Raw genomic sequence first — 20215 nt, forward strand, 5'->3', positions numbered from 1 at the left:
TGCTGCCCGACTGTACTGGCTCCAACCTGTATCCTGACTCTGCTTCTGTCCTATGTTCCTGTACCTTCACTGCCCGGCTGTTGAGGACCTTTCGGCTTGTGTTCCAGCTACGCTCCTGCCTGCTGATCAAGCTTCACTGTGTTCCAGTTCCTGGTTCCGGCCTGATGATCCAGAGTCATCCGTTTCCTGCCTACCTGAGCTGGCACTGCCTGTTATACCAACCCTTGTGTCCTCACACCTCCTGTCATCACTACAAGGGGTGTTGGACAAGAGGTGCAAGAGAAGCCCCCTCTAAAGCTCAATCTCCACCAGGTGACAGCAGCACCAGAGCACACTGAGTAGACTCTACCAATCAATCAAAGCTCTCTGTTAACCACTTACCGCAAACCGACGTACCTGTGCGTCAGTTTGAAGAAGTGGCTGTACCGGGGTATTGCCTGAAGCTAGAGGTATCACCCCAGTACCGTTTTTTTTAGAGTCAGCTTTCTAGTGATAACAACCAATGCAGCTTAGCGGCCGTTATAACAAAGAGCGGGAGGCTCCGCCAGCTGGTTGGAGTCCCGAACGAAGCCAGGCTAGATAGATGCTAGGCTGGAAGGTAAATTTAGTTCTTCTGATTACAGAGGAGCACAAAAAGAAGCTGCTGCTGATTACTTTGGCCTGATGCACATGTAGCACCCTCTATAGTGTGTGCTACTCAAAGTGTAGTGCAGGTAAAACAGTCTGGCTCTGGGCTAAACCTGAGTCAGGGTTATTAGAGGCCAGCGTTGGATGACTCATCCTGGGAGCTCTCTGGTGCCTCCTCCTGTTTCTAGAATGTCAAGAGAACATTCTAGTAAATAGTGGGTGGAGGTTAGGAGGGATTGCTTTGAATATTTGGGGGCCTGGCAGAGAGCCAAAGAAGCCCTTAAATAGAAATGAGCCATGCCAGCAGGGAGTTTGGGTAAAAGATTGAGAGGGGGGGCTGGCCTGGAAGGATCCCACCACAGGAGGCAGTTAGAGGGATTCAAGTTGGAAAAGCAGCAGAGGAAGAAAGCAAGGAGAGACAGTGATTGGATCAGCATGGTGTAAAGGACAGGAAAAAGGGAGAGACTGTCAGCTGTAGCAGTAATCTTTTGAAGACCGCGGTGTGCCAGGTCTTCACCTTACCCTACCCTGAAGAATCTGTGTGTCAGTCAGGACTAAGAAGAGAGAAGCAGCCAGGGGGCTAGCATTTTCTGCAAGCAGTAGAACTGGGATCAGTGGCCACAATGAAGCAGAAGGAGATGGGATGTGCGGTTTCACTCTATGTCCCTTATCCCATCTAAGGTATCATCCCCTAATAAAACTACAAAAAACAAGCCCAAGGCTGATTTCTGTGTCAGGATGAAGGATTGACTGGCTGCACAGCAGTGGGGAACCCCTTTCAGTTGCGGCCCCTATGGTGGCAGTGTGACACACTTGATTGCTTCTCCCTGCTTTCTGGAAAGATCCAGAAACATAAAAGTGGAGGTCCCAGCTAATCCATGAGGGAGTGTGCTCAGATAAAGAAAACAAATAGTCTGGGGCTGCATCAGTTAAGGTTCTTGTCCAGTAGGAGAAGCACCCAGCCTAGAGGGCTGCCACCCTCCCAGTCAACCCTACACATTTACCAGGTGCCATAAAAAGCCCCCCAGCTACCTTCAGAGAGACTGCAAGCTAGAAAAGGGGGATTTCAACTAGGATCCAGTTTGGAGAGTCTGCCTGACTCAGAGATATCCAAGGACTTGTGAGTCCAGAACTTAGAGCAGGATGTGGGTGAGTGCTGTTTGTTAACCCCCCCCCCCCCCCTTGTTGCACTGAGACTGAGGTTTTCCTGGCACGGGACCCAGAGGTCCAGGAGAGCTGACTAGAGGGTGTTGAGACACTGGAGAACCTGGAAAAAACAGTATCGTGAGTACAGGGGATCATGTCTGAGGGCCTGACCTGTGAGGGGGCCACCCCGGAGTAAAGTAGTCAGAGGACAGGTGTCAGCTGGTGGATAGAAAGGGGGTGCTAGGCAAGTACCCTGAAGATAAGTACTAAGCAAGTGTCTATTCAGGAACTTCACCTCAGATTCATCTAGTGGCCTAGCTGCATCCTCCGATAGAAGTCCTCAACATTGTGAATAGTTCAAGTTTTGGAGTATCCCACCCATCCCCATATAAAAAACAACAACCCCTAGACTGTTTGACTGAGCCGGAGAGTAAAGTGTTAAGATTCTGCATGCAGTTGCTAACGGTAACCCAGAGGGACCCGAAAAGGTGAGAAATCCAGCAGCCCTCAAGGGGGCAGTGCTATACAAGCGTAAGCCAAGCTTCCTACATTAAAAAGAAACTTGGCTTGTAAGTGCACCCATGCTAAATTTTTCATCCAGCCTTTTAAACATTTACATTTTTCGTTACTTTAAAAAAAAAAAAATTGGGTTTAACCAATTTTTTTGTTTGTGTACAGCGCTTCATAGTTTGCCAAACTGAGGGCGAGCCAGGAGTTTCTTTTTAAAAATACACCCCCCCCCCCCATCTTAGAATATCAGGAGGTACTCTACAGATAACTACACCCTATACAGTGGAGATCAAAAGTTTGGGCACCCCAGGTAAAAATTTGTATTAATGTGCATAAAGAAGCCAAGGAAAGATGGAAAAATCTCCAAAAGGCATCAAATTACAGATTAGACATTCTTATAATATGTCAACAAAAGTTAGATTTTATTTCCATCATTGACACTTTCAAAATTACAGAAACCAAAAAAAAAAAAAAAAAAAATGGTGTCTGCAAAAGTTTGGGCACCCTGCAGAATTTATAGCATGCACTGCCCCCTTTGCAAGGCTGAGACCTGCCAGTGTCATGGATTGTTCTCAATGATCGTCTGGGAAGACCAGGTGATGTCAGTCTCAAAGGTTTTAAATGTCCAGACTCATCTGACCTTGCCCCAACAATCAGCACCATGGGATCTTCTAAGCAGTGGTCTAGAAAACTGAAACTGAAAATAGTTGACGCTCACAAAGCTGAAGAAGGCTATAAGAAGACAGCAAAGCGTTTTCAGATGTCAATATCCTCTGTTCGGAATGTAATTAAGAAATGACAGTCATCAGGAACAGTGGAAGTTAAAGCAAGATCTTTAAGACCAAGAAAAATATCAGACAGAACAGCTCGCAGAATTGTGAGAAAAACAATTCAAAACCCACGTTTGACGGCACGATCCCTCCAGAAAGATCTGGCAGATGCTGGAGTTGTGGTACACTATTCCACTATAAAGAGATACTTGTACAAATATGGTCTTCACGGAAGAGTCATCAGAAGAAAACCTCTTCTACGTCCTCACCACAAATAACAGCGTTTGAACTTTGCAAATGAACATATAGACAAGCCTGACGCATTTTGGAAACAAGTTCTGTGGACCGATGAGGTTAAAATTTAACTTTTTGGCCGGAATGAGCAAAGGTACGTTTGGAGAAGAAGGGGCACAGAATTTAATTTAAAGAACCTTTGTCCATTTGTTAAGCATGGGGGTGGATCAATCATGCTTTGGGGTTGTATTGCAGCCAGTGGCACAGGGAACATCTCACGAGTAGAAGGAAAAATGGATTCAATAAAATTTCAGCAAATTTTGGATGGTAACTTGATGCCATCTGTGAAAAAGCGGAAGTTAAAGAGAGGATGGCTTCTACAAATGGATAATGATCCTAAACACACCTCGAAATCCATGGGGGATTACATCAAGAGGCGTAAACTGAAGGTTTTGCCATGGCCTTCACAATCTCCCGACCTCAACATAATTGAAAATCTATGGATAGACCTTAGAGCAGTGCGTGACAGACAGCCCAGAAATCTCAAAGAACTGGAAGACTTTTGTAAGGAAGAATGGGAAAGATACCTCAAAACAAGAATTGAAAGACTCTTGGCTGGCTACAAAAAGCGTTTACAAGCTGTGATACTTGCCAAAGGGGGCAGTACAAGATATTAACTCTGCAGGGTGCCCAAACTTTTGCAGACGCCATTTTTTTGTTTTCTGTTATTTTTGAAAGTGTAAATGATGGAACTAAAATCTAACTTTTGTTGACATATTATAAGAATGTCTAATCTGTAATTTGAGGCCTTTGAGATTTTTCCATCTTTCCTTGGCTTCTTTATGCACATGAATACAAATTTTTACCTGGGGTGCCCAAACTTTCGATCTCCACTATATGTATCGCAAGGTTTCATTTCTACAAGGACAAAAAAAAAAAAAAATTCTAAACCCATTCCAGCCCGAAAGACAGGTTAACACTGAGTGCTGGCATTGAGCCCTTGATGGATTAAACTTTTATAAATTTAAAGACAAGCAGAAATTCTGTAAAATAATATTTGACAAGGTCTCCAGATATATCCGGAACCACAACAAGTTACTGTGTATCTTCTGCACCAGTGTCGGGTATTTAGGGGAAGTTTGGAGACCTAAATGGTTTTGCTACTTCCAAAGACTTTAGTCAGTACATTGGAAACTTTTATCTGGTTGCTTGGGTTTGGGGACATCTTTTGCCTTGTTGCCATTCCTGCCATCCGTGAAAAGGGAGCATGCTGACATTTTATTATTTTGTTTGGGGTGTTGTATTTTGCAATAGTTTTCTATGAAGGATTTAAAAAAAAAAAAAAAAAACCCCTTTTACATTCGGGCCCAGCGGTTGAGCACAACAGACCGAGGCCACGTATGACAGTAGCAGAGGATGGGGGTCTTGAAATGATGCCAACAGCTTTGGCAGCAAGGGGCATAAATGCAACCTGGCTGCACCCAAATGGGAGACGTCCTAAGAGGAGCAGTGTGGTCTATTTCCCTACTCTCTGGAACCTTGCGTCCCCCTCCCCCCCACAGACGCTAAGCACTGTCCCTGCCAGACAGGTAACCATAGGTGTGCACAGCCTATCACATTAGGGTGTGCACCCCAAAACTCAAACATATAATGTTTGCATGTGTATAAATAAGGACGGTGTCAGTAGAGCAGTGGGCAGTGTCGAAAGGGCAGATATTGGTGTCAGTATGGTATTTTTTTACCTTTTTTTTTTTTTCTGCTAAAACTATTTGGTGAAATATTAGGGGTCTAAATAGGGGAAACATGTGCCACAGGGGGTTATTAGGGTGTGCCCAGGCACACCCTGTGCACACACCTATGCTTGTAACCTGTACCTACACCAGACACTTCTGTAATGCGTGAAAATAGGGAACCAGGGCTTTAAATAGGCTCTGCCCTCACCCAAAATGGCCACAAGGAGCACCAGCATCCAAATCGGAAATCTGTTCCCCTGGTGACTGCAAGAAATCATAGCAGAACCAAGTTCTTGACGACTTCCTTCCCCTTCTGCATTGCCACTTCTGTCAAGCGCCAGCTACAGTGGGCTTACAGACTGCACCTGCCTACATACTACTACTACAGAATATGTCCAACCTTTTTGTGCTATTTTCAGGTATTCTGTCTCCCTAAACCCTCTCTCTTATTGTGGAGTTCAATAAAAAGATAAGAGAATACAGCGTCTGATGCCCAGCTCTACAAACCAGACCCTGAGAACTGGAATTGCTAGCCCTCTAAGCTCCTTGGCGGTCACCATAGGCGTGCGCACAGGGTGTGCCAGGTGTGCCTGGGCACACCCTAATCACCTAGGGCACATTAGCATTATCGCTCTGTTTGCCAGTGAGGAGATGGGAAAGATCTCCCTCGGACCTGCTCTGCCATAAGAGAAGTGCCACACACTTCTATTTCACTTTGCCAGCAGGGAGAGTAATGTACCGGGGCCATAAACATGTAGGCAAAAACATGCATGTGTATTTAAACTTTGGGGTGCACACCCTAATGCAATAGGCTGCGCACACCTATGGCGGTCACCTTCCACTTCTCAAGGGTAGGGAGGTGCTACACTGTGAATCCTCATCTATACAAAATTCAGTCAAGGGCAGCATTTGAGGACCCCAATTTCAGCTACTCAATCAACAGCACTCTAATAATAGTCAAGTTGCTATATTTGTGTAATTGAATGTGGCCCCCTTTCCGATTATTGTTCACATCTGGGCCTCCTGGCATCTGCCCATTGGTTAAATAAAATCAGGGAGGCTCTTCGGGTTGGTCATGTGAAAACGAACAAAGTTATTACCCTTTCAAAAGCAGCCTGGTGTGGACTACGATTTTGTACCAATGGAGGATTTCACTTGGACATGGGCTTGGGGTCAGGGATACCAATGGAAGACTACACTTGGACATGGGCTTGGGGTCAGGCCGGGATACCAATGGAGGACTACACATGGACATGGGCTTGGGGTCAGGGATAACAGTTAATGGATAAGGAAGGACTGGAAAGCGAGCCCTAGTCCTGGTACGACCAGACTGATCCAAGGTGTTCAGAAGGGTAATGTCTCCCGTGTTCCATCCTGCCAAGCATGGGAACCTTGGGCAGCCCATGCAAAGGAAAAGTTTAGAAAGAGGTTAATGCTATTGTTGCACATATGCTGAAAGTATGGTCAATAATTCCAATGTGCGAAGGGATCGGACCGGGTGAAACCAGAATTATTTTTATTGAAAACTTGTCTGCAATGACAAGGACATGAGGTATGATGACCTTTTAGTCTGGTGGACACAGCAACTGCTTTTCTGTTCCCCCAGGAACAAAAGGTCTAACTTTTAGTTCCTCCCATGCCTTGCTTGTAGTTGAACTTTGTGCTGCCATCTACTGGTGGTTTAATAGAAATGCCATGAAATGGAAATGTGTTTTTTTTTTTTTTATGGGGTACCCGACATCCCTTACACTATACTACACCAGATCCCACTACAGTACATTTTCTACTTTTATTCAAATAGATAGCCCCAGATATGTTGCATTGTGACTGCCCATGGATATGATCAGTAGTAGTGCAATTCTGCAAGAAATTTCTCCTTTCGAGTTTTTCCTTTCTGCACCATCAAGCTAGTTTACATCAATAACTCCCAAGGAAAGATGCCATTGCAACTCTTACATTATTTTAACTAATTTGATAGAAGACTGTACCAACTAATGTAATATCTAGCAAAATGTCCTACAGATTAAACTTCAGTAAACTGCAAGGTCTTCTATGCCAGTGGTTGCATTTAAACTCTACAGCACATCCCAAGACCCGACCATCACTTTGTCTCTGAGAATTTCTCACAGTACTTTCATCTGTCATACTTGAAGGAGATACCAGGATTTCTAACAGGACTGGGTCCTTTCTCCTGACCCAAATGACCTCATTATGAGCTGAAGATTGTAGAAGTCACTGGTGATAAAAGACTGTAGAGAAGTGTAAAGGATGAGAGAAAACATGGATTCCCTCGAGGATACTGGTTACTTGGCTTTCCTTTGATTATTTCTACATTCATTTGAGTGTTACCAAGACTGTCACCTACTACAGGATGTTTGTGCTAGGAATATAATCACATCGATTAATAGAACTGCCAGCTTACAGTAGATGCCTTCAAATACACTGGACAAAATTAATTATGGATTCAGAAATCTAAGGAGAAACTAAAATGGGTTTCACATTCATTATAAAAATTGAGACTATATTTAAAGAACAGTCAAAGAATAATCCAGATGCCACCTCAGTATGGCCGATGGTGAATTTGTAATTAGTCTTGTAGCCTATGCATAGTTGCCAACATTTAAAAAAAAAAAATTCCAGGGACACTTTGCAGCACAGCTATCAATTACCACACCCACTTCCCTGAAGCTCCGCCCACTCTGCTCCGCCCACTCTGCATAATTAATCTCCGCCTACTTATCAGATTATAGGGTCTACTCAATATAGAGAGAATTACAGGAAATTAAAAAAGGGAATTTCAAACTTAAGGCCACAGTAGCAGAGTTGGAATAATTCTCCCATTCAGCTGCACTACTTCTGCGTAACATTTATGGGCAGCCTGATTAACAGGGACAATATAAATTACCTGGGACAGGCTTCTATTTGCAGGGACTGTCCCAGGAAAAAAGGGACAGTTGGCAAGTATGCCTATGCTACAGTTTAACCTCTTCTGATGGTTGCTCCAGTGACTTCAGTGGAGACAGGGGCGTAACTACAGGGGTTGCAATTGCAACCGGCCCCATGCTCCAGGGGGCCTGTGTGGCTCCCCAGTACACCTGGATAGGAGGGGGGCAGGGGCAGCATGTAGAGTAATCACTGTCCTCCTTTTTCATCCTGTAGCTGCCCCCACCCCCACCCCCCCACTGTGCTCTCTCCCCTCTCCTGCTGGCTGCTGCAGGGGATGCGTCACAATAGAGAACCAGGAAGTGGTCGGTAAATATGTAATCTACCAACTAATATGTAATCTACCAGCTACCAACGGGTCCGGGGGGGGGGGGCCCATAATGGTTTCTTGCACCCGGCTCTGAAGGTTCGAGTTACACCTTTGAATGGAGAGGTGGGTGAATGACATCAAAATCTCTACCTAGGCCAACCAGAGGAAGCCTTGTATTTATTGAAAAAAAAAAAGTACAAAGGCTTTTCTGGAGGGGCTCTGGTGTCAGAGCAAGCAACCTTTTTTTTATACTTTATTTTTTTCTTGTTTATTTGGTAAACCGAGCAGAAGTTGCAGGAGCACCAGCTGGAAGAGGATGTGGCATCCTCTTCCGGCTGGTGCTCCTGCAACTTCTGCTCGGTGTACCTAAAAACAGATGATTGCTCTGGCACCTGAGCCCCTCCAGAAAAGCCCTGTATTTTTGCAACTAATACAAGGCTTCCTCTGATTAGCCAATGTAGAGATTTTGAGGTCATCCACCAAAGAGAAGTCACTGGAGCACCCACCAGAAGAGGGCAACATTTCTGTATGTAGCATAGGCTACAACACTAAAATTACAAATTCACCACCGGCCACTCACGGCCTCCAGGTATGCCAAAATATTTATTTTACCTACAGGGGGGGGTCCCCTTGACTGCATAGTCAATTTTTCTTTTATTTCAAATGTGAACTTTTAACACAGAGAATCCCCTGGAAAAAAACTTTCAGGTCTCAAGGAACCTCTGACATTACTAGATCTACAGCTCACGTTATATTAGCAAGAACAGTATGTTGAAATTCAAGAAGAATAAGGACTGGTGTACTCTATAGGACAATATTTTCAGTGATATTAAAATGATAACCTAGGAAAGAAGGACCCCCTTACACCAGCGGTCCATTGGAATTATGTGCCTTACAATGTTAGCGGAAAGAGTGCTCTTTTCATTGGTGGTCAGTGGGAAGAATGCCCCTTACATTGGTGGTCAGTGAGACGAATGTCCCTTACATTGGTGGTCAGTGAGACGAATGTCCCTTACATTGGTGGTCAGTGGGAAGAATGTTCCTTACATTGGTGGTCAGTGGGAAGAATGTCCCTTACATTGGTGGTCAGTGAGAAGAATGTCCCTTACATTGGTGGTCAGTGAGAAGAATGTCCCTTACATTGGTGGTCAGTGAGAAGAATGTCCCTTACATTGGTGGTCAGTGGGAAGAATGCCCCTTACTATGGTGGTCAGTGAGAAGAATGTCCCTTACATTGGTGGTCAGTGAGAAGAATGCCCCTTACATTGGTGGTCAGTGAGAAGAATGTCCCTTACATTGGTTGTCAGTGGGAAGAATGCCCCTTACTATGGTGGTCAGTGAGAAGAATGTCCCTTACATTGGTGGTCAGTGAGAAGAATGTCCCTTACATTGGTGGTCAGTGAGAAGAATGTCCCTTACATTGGTGGTCAGTGAGAAGAATGTCCCTTACATTTGTGGTCAGTGAGAAGAATGTCCCTTACATTGGTGGTCAGTGAGAAGAATGCCCCTTACATTGGTGGTCAGTGAGAAGAAGGTCCCTTACATTGGTGGTCAGTGAGAAGAAGGTCCCTTACATTGGTGGTCAGTGGGAAGAAAGCTCCTTACATTGGTGGTCAGTGAGAAGAAAGCTCCTTACATTGGTTGTCAGTGGGAAGAATGTCCCTTACTATGGTGGTCAGTAGAAGGACCCAATGTTTGAAATTCACATATAAAAGTCCAATAGGAGCACCAGATTAAAGAACTGGGGGTCCAGTAAATTTAATAATGGCGCTAGCTCACAAGACGATATAGAACAGCCAACGCATTTCATGGGTACAAGGATCTCCTGCAACTTCAGGGCTCAAATATTGTACAAGCTTGAGAGGACTCAAATGGCACAACCACTACAACTATTTATTTGGAAGATGAAATATAGAAAATTCCCAGGAGCAAAATAGCAGCAGCTCAGTGCAAATTTTATATGGGCACTTTGTGAACAAACATTATTATTGAAAAAAAATTGGAAAGAAGCGCAGCGCCTTCTAAGTGCAGCAAGACATTTAATGTAGAGTAAAGCAGTATTACACTCACATAACACAGGTGAATAAGAAGCACTTTAGCAAGATTTGCAAATCATCTGGGGCGAGTCCTGGTGGTGGAGGCAGGGGGTCCTGATGAGAGAGGCAGGGGGGTTCCTCCGCATGCGATGGGACGGCCTCGGTGGTGTCCGTGGGCTCCCCGTCAGCTGGTGGAACGCGCGCACTCGTGGGTCCTGGGATCCGGATTTCACTCCTGGCAGTGATGCAGGACGCTACGGCGACGCGTTTGCGGAGCATGCACTCCTTCTTCAGGCCGTGAAAAAAACATCTGGCCTGAAGAAGGAGCATATGCTCCGCAAACACGTCGCCGTAGCGTCCCGCATCACTGCCAGGAGTGACGTCAGAATCCCAGGACCCACTATGCCAGCGTTCCACCAGCTGCAGGGGAGCCCACGGACACCACCGAGGCCGCCCCCATCGCATGCGGAGGAACCCCCCTGCCTCTCTCATCGGGACCCCCTGCGTCTTCCACCAGGACTCACTCCAGTGATGCCCCAGATGACTTGCAAATCTTGCTGAAGTGCATAAGTGTAATACTGCTTTACTCTACCTTAAATGTCTTGCTGCACTTCGAAGGCGCTGCGCTTCTTTCCTCTTGTATCCCCCCAGAGATCATTTCCGTCTCTCCCACCGGCAGCCGCTACAGTGGACAGCTACCCCCTGAACCTTTCCCCCCCCCAGTCCCAAGGACTAGCCCATACGGAGGCCTCTTGCGCCAATGTCAATTTACCATTGAAAAAAAAAAAAAAAATTGACTTTTCTTCTTTTTTTTTGCTATGAACACACTTATTGGACTTTTTACACAGCAAAGATGGAGAAAAAAAAAAAAAAACTAGGACGGTTCCCACAACCACCAATAAATCCAGTCCCTGAGGTTTAATATGTGAAGGAGGACACGGGAACATAGTGGAGAGGAAGTTATAAAGTACAAGCTTCAGGAAGTACGTTTCCAGTGACCCTCTGAGGAGTTCTCTGGATTCTGGCTGGTGCAGGTTACACAGAATGGTAAAGTTGGGGTCAATTTAGTGTAATTTTTGATTTTTTTGCATGTTCCCTTGTATACTGGATCAAAATTAGCAACTCAATGGCTGATTTCACCTGTTGCCCAAATTTTCTAAATATGACCAAATCACCACTACTCCTGGGAGAGTTTCATAAAGCAAAGTGCTTGTAACAGACAAGACATTATATGGACCAATCATTTCCTGGCTCATTACCCAATGTTGGCTCCAGTGCAATGAACCAGTCCTGGAAGCTGTATACATCTAGAAATACAAGTATTACATTACCTCTAGTGATTTCTCCATTGCTACAGGCACAAAAGCAACTCTATTAAATCCCGCGATGCCACAGGTAGGGATGATCGACCGGTTCGGGTCGACCATCAGTTCGACCCGAACATTGACTGTTCGAAATTCGGCCGAATTCCGAACTTTTTGCGGAAAAAGTTCGGAATTTGGCAACCAGAACCGACCAAAATGCAATGGGACAGGAACTGGGCTTTAAAAGCCTGTGATTGGACCAGAACCATCAGTAAAAGCCAATTGAGGGGGCAGGAGGATGCTAGGAATGTGATTGGAGTGACTAGGGGGTCCAGAGGCCAATCAGTAGTGAATACGCCCCCCAGTATATAACATAGCCCCGCCAAATCTCTAGCACTTTAATACATCGCTGTGGAAGAGAGTGGAAGCAGTTCTGTTACTCCTGCTGCAAAAGTGTCATTTAGCAATTATTCGTGTGAGGAAAGGGATACCTAGTGTAGTTAGGGTACTATTTTCCACTATAGTTAGATTCAATAATCTAGTTTCTGTAGGGAAAGTGTTAAGTGTCAGGGTGACTGTAGTGTAGGGTTAACTGACTCTGACTGCTATGGCAGGGTGACCAAACTCTTCCATGTCAGGGTGACCGCCATAGAAAAAAGATCGTTTGTATTAGAATTGCAGTAGAGCAGGCATAGGGCTTCGCTACTTTCACACCTGGGCGTTTTTGTTGCAGGTGTTTTTTGGGCGTCTTTGGAGGCAGGCATAACATCTGAACTTCTGTATAGGGGTGTGTGTATATATATATATATATATATATATATATATATATATATATATATATATATATATATATATATATATATATATATATATATATATATATATATATATATATACACATACATACACACACACACACACACTTATATGTATTTATACACATACACACATCTAGGTGTGATAGGAGCAGAGCCCTATGCCTGCAAATTATTTCATTAGCGCAGGCATAGGGTTCTGCTACTTTCACACCTATATATGTGTAGGTGTATATATACATACATGTGTGTGTATATATACCCCTACACAGAAGTTTAGATGTCATGCCCGACTCCAAACATGTCCTCAAAAAAAGCCCAATAAATGCCTGCAACAAAAACGGCCGGGTGTGAAAATAGCGAAGCCACTATCCTGCTCTACTGCAATTCTAATACAAACAATCTTTTTTGTTTTCTGGTTCTGGACATGCTACAGAGCTGAAACTTCACAGGTACAATTTTTAGACCCACCAGACACTAAATCCAAAGAAATCTCATTTTTTTTTTTCAATAATTGGCTCTCTATCAAAAACTACAATTTTTAAGAACTTTTTTTGTGTGTGATTAATAGTCCCTGGGGCATGACCCAGAACCCTAGGCATTTTTTAGGGGCATTTATTGGGTTTTAGGGCTTCAATATGGTGTTTTTTGATTACCGAAGTTCGGGTCCCATTGATTTCAATGGGGTTCTGAAATCCGGGCCGAACCTTTAGGAAGTTCGGGTGTTCTGGTCAAACCCAACTTTTCAAAAGTTCGATCATACCCAGCCACAGGTACTTTTTATTCTCTGATGCCAAAGGTACTATAGTTCTTTTACTAAATATTACAATATTTAGGATTACATTACAGTGGCTTTTTTATTCCTTCAAAGCTACAGGTATTATAGTACCCACATTAAGCCTTCAAATGCTAGTGCACAGGTATTATATGTAGCACTGTCCCCGTAGGGCTTACTGTATGAGGACTTCTTGGACCTCCTCTGAGGACCAGCAGACAGTCCAGTAGGGACAGTGCACACATTCATCCTTACTCCCAATGGCTCATTACTCAAACAGTCCAGGGGATTTGGTCTTTGGTATGTTTTTTGTGGAACTTGGATGGGAGACGGGAATAGTGGAATACTTGAACTATGTACATTGGGTAAGGACAACTCTCACTTGGCCTCACCAGGTTACTTGTGGAAGCAGTCACACTGCTTTATCCATGCTGCCACCTGTATGGAAGAATTAAGTCTTCTTGCTCTCTCCAGTAGCAGACTTGATTATCTTCAGGACACTCTCTAGCATCCCCTTGACTGACACCCATCCACTGACTCTTCTAGCTAAAGGGATGGCCCTCTCAGGACAGGTCCCATGACACAGATCTGTATTTACTCTATGCAGAATCAGTTCCTCTCCAGTGTCTACCTTCCAGTCAGCTCTGCAGGAACTCCAGGTTCAGTTCCTCTCTGACTCGCAGGTCGACCACCTGAGGCCTCATGGCAACCTCCGGGACCCCGCTCCCCAGCTGAAAGACCCCCAGCATATTTGCCCTTGGTATTTATATAGTATCCCAGCATGCACCAGTGCACTTTCCTCTGCCAAATCACCAGGGCTGTACTAAATGGCCGTGCACTCATTTGTCAGGTTTCCTCCCACTGTCCAATATGCCTCCCTATTGGACCAGTGTGAAACATTCAGACAAACTGAGCTGCACCTGAGCACCATGAGCAGACCTCACTAGCAGATCCTGCTCCCTGGTAAGCAATAGAACAATATAAATTTACCAATCTCTCTGGTAAGCAGAAAAGATCCAAACACTTTACTCTCTCTTCTAGCACCTACCTAAGAGGGTGCTAAATATAGGACCCCCTAATAAATATTGCAAAACCAGAGGTGTTCTAGTACCTCTATTTAAAGCCTGAAATGCCATAGGCATTATAGTACCTCTAATAAATCCTGCAAGGCCACAGGTATTATAGCACTCCTATTAAATCCCCTGATGCCCCAGGGACTTTGCTAAACCCTGCAAGAATACTGGTATTGTAAGATAATACAGGTATTATAGAGCTCCTAATTCTTCAATGGCACAGGTATTACAGTATCCCTATTATACCTTGCAATGCTACAGGTAATGTAATACATTTTATCAAATCCAACAAGGCCTCTAGTTTTGTAGTACCCCTACTTAATCCAACAATGCCACTAGCATAGGTGTGTGCAGCCTATTGCATTAGGGTGTGCACCCCAAAGCTCGAACACACATGAATGCCACCTGCTGTCACAGGAGGCGGCTCTGGTAGGGGGGAGACAGTTGATTGGGAACATATGACGTTACACCCTAAATATGGGTGTAATGTATTCATAAAGTTGAACCTAGCCTTTAATATAATGGGGGCATTTACACTGACACCCCCAACTGCCCACCTGGTGACCCCCTGGGTAATGCTAATGCACATGGGGCGATTAAGTTGCACCCAGGCACATCCCATGAGCACGCCTATGGCCACTAGTATTTTAATACCCCAACTAAAGCCAACAATGCCACTAGTATTGTAGTACCCCCTCAGGGCTGGCCCAAGACATTGTGCTGCCTGGGTCAGAGAATGAAATGCTGCCCCCCGCCCCCCAAAAAAAAAAAAAAATTCACGCCCTCCAAGAGGCCCCCCACATTCTATAGGGCTATGAAGCAGTCAGAGGGGTGTGAGTGCATACAGAGTGACAGCAGGAGCAGGACAGTAGACACTGGGCAGATGAGCGCACCAGGCTTTCTACTGTCTATAGTGCCACAGTGCCCTGCAGGGCTGCGGGCATGGTATAGCAGAATGCGGGGCTGCGGGCATGGTACAGCAGAATGCGGGGCTGCGGGCATGGTACAGCAGAATGCGGGGCTGCGGGCATGGTACAGCAGAATGGTAGTGTGGCTGTGGAGCAGTCTCACTTACCTGTTTCTAAAGGCGCCTTAGGATTTAAAAAAGGCGCCGCCCGGTGCCAACACGTCACCGCGCATGCGCCGCTCGGGAAAGCCCGCACATGTTCAGATATTCCCGGAAATAACCAAACGTTTACGGGCTTTCCCGAGCGACGGCGCCTGGGTCCTCTCTAAGTGCCGCCTGGGTCCCATGGTCCCACCGGGACCCATGGTAGGGCCGGCCCTGTACCCCCTACTAAATCCAACAATGCCACTAGCATAGGTGTGTGCAGCCTTTTGCATTAGGGTGTGCACCCCAAAGCTCAGACACACTTGAATGCCACCTGCTGTCACAGGAGGCGGCTCTGGTAGGGGGAGACAGTTGATTGGGAACATATTATGTTACACCCTAAATATGGGTGCAATATATTCATAAAGTTGAACCTAGCCTTTAATAGAATAGGGGCATTTACACTGGCCACTGGCACCCCCCCCCCCAACCACCCACCTGGTACCCCCCCTGGATAATGTTAATTCACATGGGGTGATTAGGGTGTGCCCAGGCACATCCAGCACACCCTGTGCGCACGCCTATGGCCACTAGTATTGTAGTACCCCCAACTAAATCCAACAATGCCACTAGGATTGTAGTACTCCTAAATCCAACAATGCCACAGATATTATAGATTCCTAATAGATCCTGTAATGCTTTAAATACTCAAGTACCCCTACTCAATACTCCATGCCACAGGTATTCTAGTACCCCTAATAAACCCTTGAGTGCCACCAGATAACATAATACCCTTATTAAATCCTGCAATGCCACATGTATTATAGTACCCCTATTCAATGTATTTTATGCCACAGATACGATAGTCCCTTTACTAAATCTTTACAGGTATTACAGCTATTCCTTCAATGCTACAGGTGTTATTGTACAAATTTTGAAATGCCACAGGTATTCCTTTTAAAAACCTTGCAATACCACAGGTATTATAGAACTCCATATTAAATACTGCAATACCATGGTTGTTATAGAACCTTTATTAAATCCTGAAATGCCATAGACATTATAGTACCTCTAATAAATCCTGCAATGTCGTAAGTATTATGGTACCCTCATTTTATGTCCTGCAATGCCACAGGTGTTATAGTATTTTTAGATTAAAAAGGTTTAATGCCACAGGTTTTATAGAAACCCTAGTAAATCCATCAATGGCCTGGGTATTAGATTACCCCCTAATAAATCCTGAAATCAAGGTATTATATGGAATAATAATATTATTATCCCATATAATACCTGTGGCAATGTAGTAGTAGTAGTTGTAGTAGTAGTAGTAATAATAATAAATACTACTACAATGCCACAGGTATTATATGGGGTAATAATAATAATACAATACCACAGGTATATGGGGTAATATTATTACTACTACTACTACTACTACTACCCCATATACGTGTGGCATTGTATTATTATTATTACCCCATATACCTGTGGAATTGTATTATTGTTACTACCCCATATAATACCTGCAGCATTGTATTATTACCCCATATAATACCTGTGGCATAGTATTTATTATACTACTACCACAGGTATTATATGGGGTAATAATAAATACTACAACAACGCCAAAGGTATTATATGGGGTAATAATACAATGCTGCAGGTATTATATGGGGTAGTAACAATAATACAATTCCACAGGTATATGGGGTAATGTAGTAGTAGTACTACCTCATATACCTGTGGAATTGTATTTTTGTTACTACCCCATATAATACCCGCGGCACTACACTACAGGTATTATATGGGGTAATAATACAATGCTGCAGGTATTAATATGGGGTAATACTACAATGCCTCAGGTATTATATGGGGTAATACTAAAATGCCTCAGGTATTATATGGGGTAATACTAAAATGCCGCAGGTATTATATGGGGTAATACTAAAATGCCTCAGGTATTATATGGGGTAATACTAAAATGCCGCAGGTATTATATGGGGGGGAATACTAAAATGCCTCAGGTATTATATGGGGTAATACTAAAATGCCGCAGGTATTATATGGGGGGGAATACTAAAATGCCACAGGTATTATATGGGGGTAATACTAAAATGCCTCAGGTATTATATGGGGTAATACTAAAATGCCACAGGTATTATATGGGGTAGTAATACAATGCCGCAGGTATTATATGGGGAATAACAATAATACAATTCCACAGGTATATGGGGTAATACTACTACTATTATATGGGGTAATAACAATAATACAATGCCACAGGTATATGGGGTAATAATACTACTAAAACAACAATGCCACAGGTATTATATGGGGTATTAATACAATGCCACATGTTATATGGGGTAATATTAATACCCCATATAATACCTGTGGTATTCCAATAATAATGCAGGGCCACAGGTTTTCTATATTGGGTATTAATAACATTACAATCCCACAGGTATTATAATCTAGACATTGCAGAACATTACAGTTATTAAATCCTTTGATACCAATAGGCATTACACTACTCATATCACAAGTATTAAAATTTCCACCCCTAAGCTATAGCTAGTTTATACTTTATTGAGTAATAGATTATCCACTTGCCCTTCAGTGCAACAGGTAATGATAATGCCACATGTAATAACACTCCTACTATGAAACTTTCTATGTGTAGCCATGCCAAGTCATAACCATTAGCTATCGTTACAATGCCACAGGTATTACAGGACAGCTTGTACTGTATGGCTGCATTATCAGTCACCCCACAGCCATTATCAAGCCTTACCATGCCACAGGTAGGAACACTGCTACTGCTATTAAACTCTGCAATGCTGTGGATCTTATATTACCATCATGTTACCTCTAGCTGCAGACTGATAAATTAACCCCTGTGTTAGAACACCTGTGACCATACCTGCTATTAACCTCTACAATGCCACAGGTATTTCCTCTGTTACTAAGGCCTGGAACATCATATGAATGGTCATTATTGCTACAAAGTTACCATTGTGTATCCCAGTTACGTCACCATACAAATGTCATTGCCACATGTATCACATCTAATGCCACAGGTCTCCATTCCTGGTCCCTCTTCCATTGCCACATGTATCACATCTAATGCCACAGGTCTCCATGCCTGGTCCCACATGTATCTCATCTAATGCCACAGGTCTCCATGCCTGGTCCCACTTCCATTGCCACATGTATCACATCCAATGCCACAGGTCTCCATGCCTGGTCCCACTTCCATTGCCACATGTATAACATCTAATGCCACAGGTCTCCATGCCTGGTCCCACTTCCATTGCCACTGGTATCCATCCTACTGAGTCATTACATCCCCCCCAACTCTGTTGCTTGTGAATCATTACTATGACAAATCTCTGCAATAATAAAAGAACTGAGCCTCTGCTATTAACCCCTTGCAGTATCCAGGTAACCCAATTACATCCATTGCCTCTATTAACCTAGCTTCCCACACCGCAGCACCTAACCACCCAACATTAACCCTTGCCACCCCATACATATCCACAATGCCAAGCCCAGACTTCCGCCGATAACACAAAATCCTCACAGCACCGTTACCATTATTATTGTTATTATGGATTTATATAGCACCAACATGATACCATGCCATAGCCTTAACCGTTTCAGTCCCGCAGAGCCCCCCCCCCCCCTTTGCTGACCGCTCGGTCTGTAATCAATCCCCCCAAACAGGGCTTAGTTCACACATATGCTGCATCACCATTAACCCCTGCATTAACCATTTCTCTGCCGCAAGCCATTTGGTCGCCGGTGAAGCAGGATATCGATACGGCCATATATGTTGTATGCCCACCGCCAAGCGTTTGCGACGGATAGTGACCAATGTCCTGCGGCGCTCCTTTGCTAATCTTACAGAAATATATGGCGTATAAAAGAATCTGGAATCCACGCATTATTCATTTAGATTTCTAGAAGTCCCAAGACGCTGTCTTTCACCGATCAGCCCTAGCTCACGCTTCGCCTTACATCATGCCGCCCGTGCGCCCCTCCGCCCACGTACAGCAGCATGCCCACCCGAAATCAGCATTCCAACGCGCCTATAGATCAATGGATAGGTCTAATAAAGGGCACCTAGCTGGTACTCACCCGGCTGTAGGTGTGCCTCTTGCTCTGGGCCATGCTGGTGAGTGTTGTGCCCGGTATTCGCAGGTTATTCCTCTATGTCTGGGAGGAGCGGGTGAAGCATGGCTGCTGGTGGCAGTGCCAGGCTTTGATCATACAGAGGCTGTATATTTCAGGGATTGGGGAAGGTAGAAGAGAATGGAACCCCCCCAGCACTGAGCGCTGCTGCTGATGGCCAGCTGATGCTGAGTCTGACATCTCAGTCCTGGTGCAGCACAATCGTCAGGGCGGGCGGATCGCCTGGGTCCTAGTGCTGGCTGGATCACACTGCTGGCATGCTCAGTCAACTGTCACTGCCAACTTCTGCAGCTGCTGGCATGTTAAACCGGACACACGGGGCAGCTCCTTTAAGAAATTAAAGGGACACCTTTTTTAATATTTAAAGGTTTAGTCCAATTAGAAATTATATATATATTTTTTTATTATTTATTTTTTATTTTTTAGAAATTATATTTAACCACTTCTGGACCGGAAGGATTTTCCCCCTTTAATGACCAGGCCATATTTTGCGATTTAACTGACAATTGCGCAGTCGTGCGACGCTGTACCCAAATAAAATTGACATCCTTTTTTTTCCCACAAATAGAGCTTTTTTTTTTTTTTTTTTGGTGGTATTTGATCACTTCTGCGATTTTTATTTTTTGCGCTATAAACAAAAAAATGCGACAATTCTGAAAAAACAAAAAAAAAAACAATGCTTTTCACATTCTGC

The 20215-nt window shown here is 44.2% G+C and overlaps 1 protein-coding gene across 1 annotated transcript in view; it reads right to left on the minus strand.

The window, feature by feature from the left end:
• DCTN1 (dynactin subunit 1) overlaps positions 1 to 19588 on the minus strand; it is a 243791-nt gene extending 224203 nt beyond the window's left edge. Inside the window, exon 1 of the mRNA XM_082272033.1 lies at positions 19468 to 19588. Within this exon, the coding sequence (XP_082128159.1) occupies positions 19468 to 19500 (33 nt within the window). The 5' untranslated portion in view covers positions 19501 to 19588. The remainder of the gene's footprint in view (positions 1 to 19467) is intronic.
• Between the last annotated feature and the right edge of the window lie 627 nt (positions 19589 to 20215).

The sequence above is a fragment of the Pelophylax lessonae genome, assembly GCF_965119305.1.
Source record: "Pelophylax lessonae genome assembly, chromosome: 1".
Taxonomy (NCBI): domain Eukaryota; kingdom Metazoa; phylum Chordata; class Amphibia; order Anura; family Ranidae; genus Pelophylax; species Pelophylax lessonae.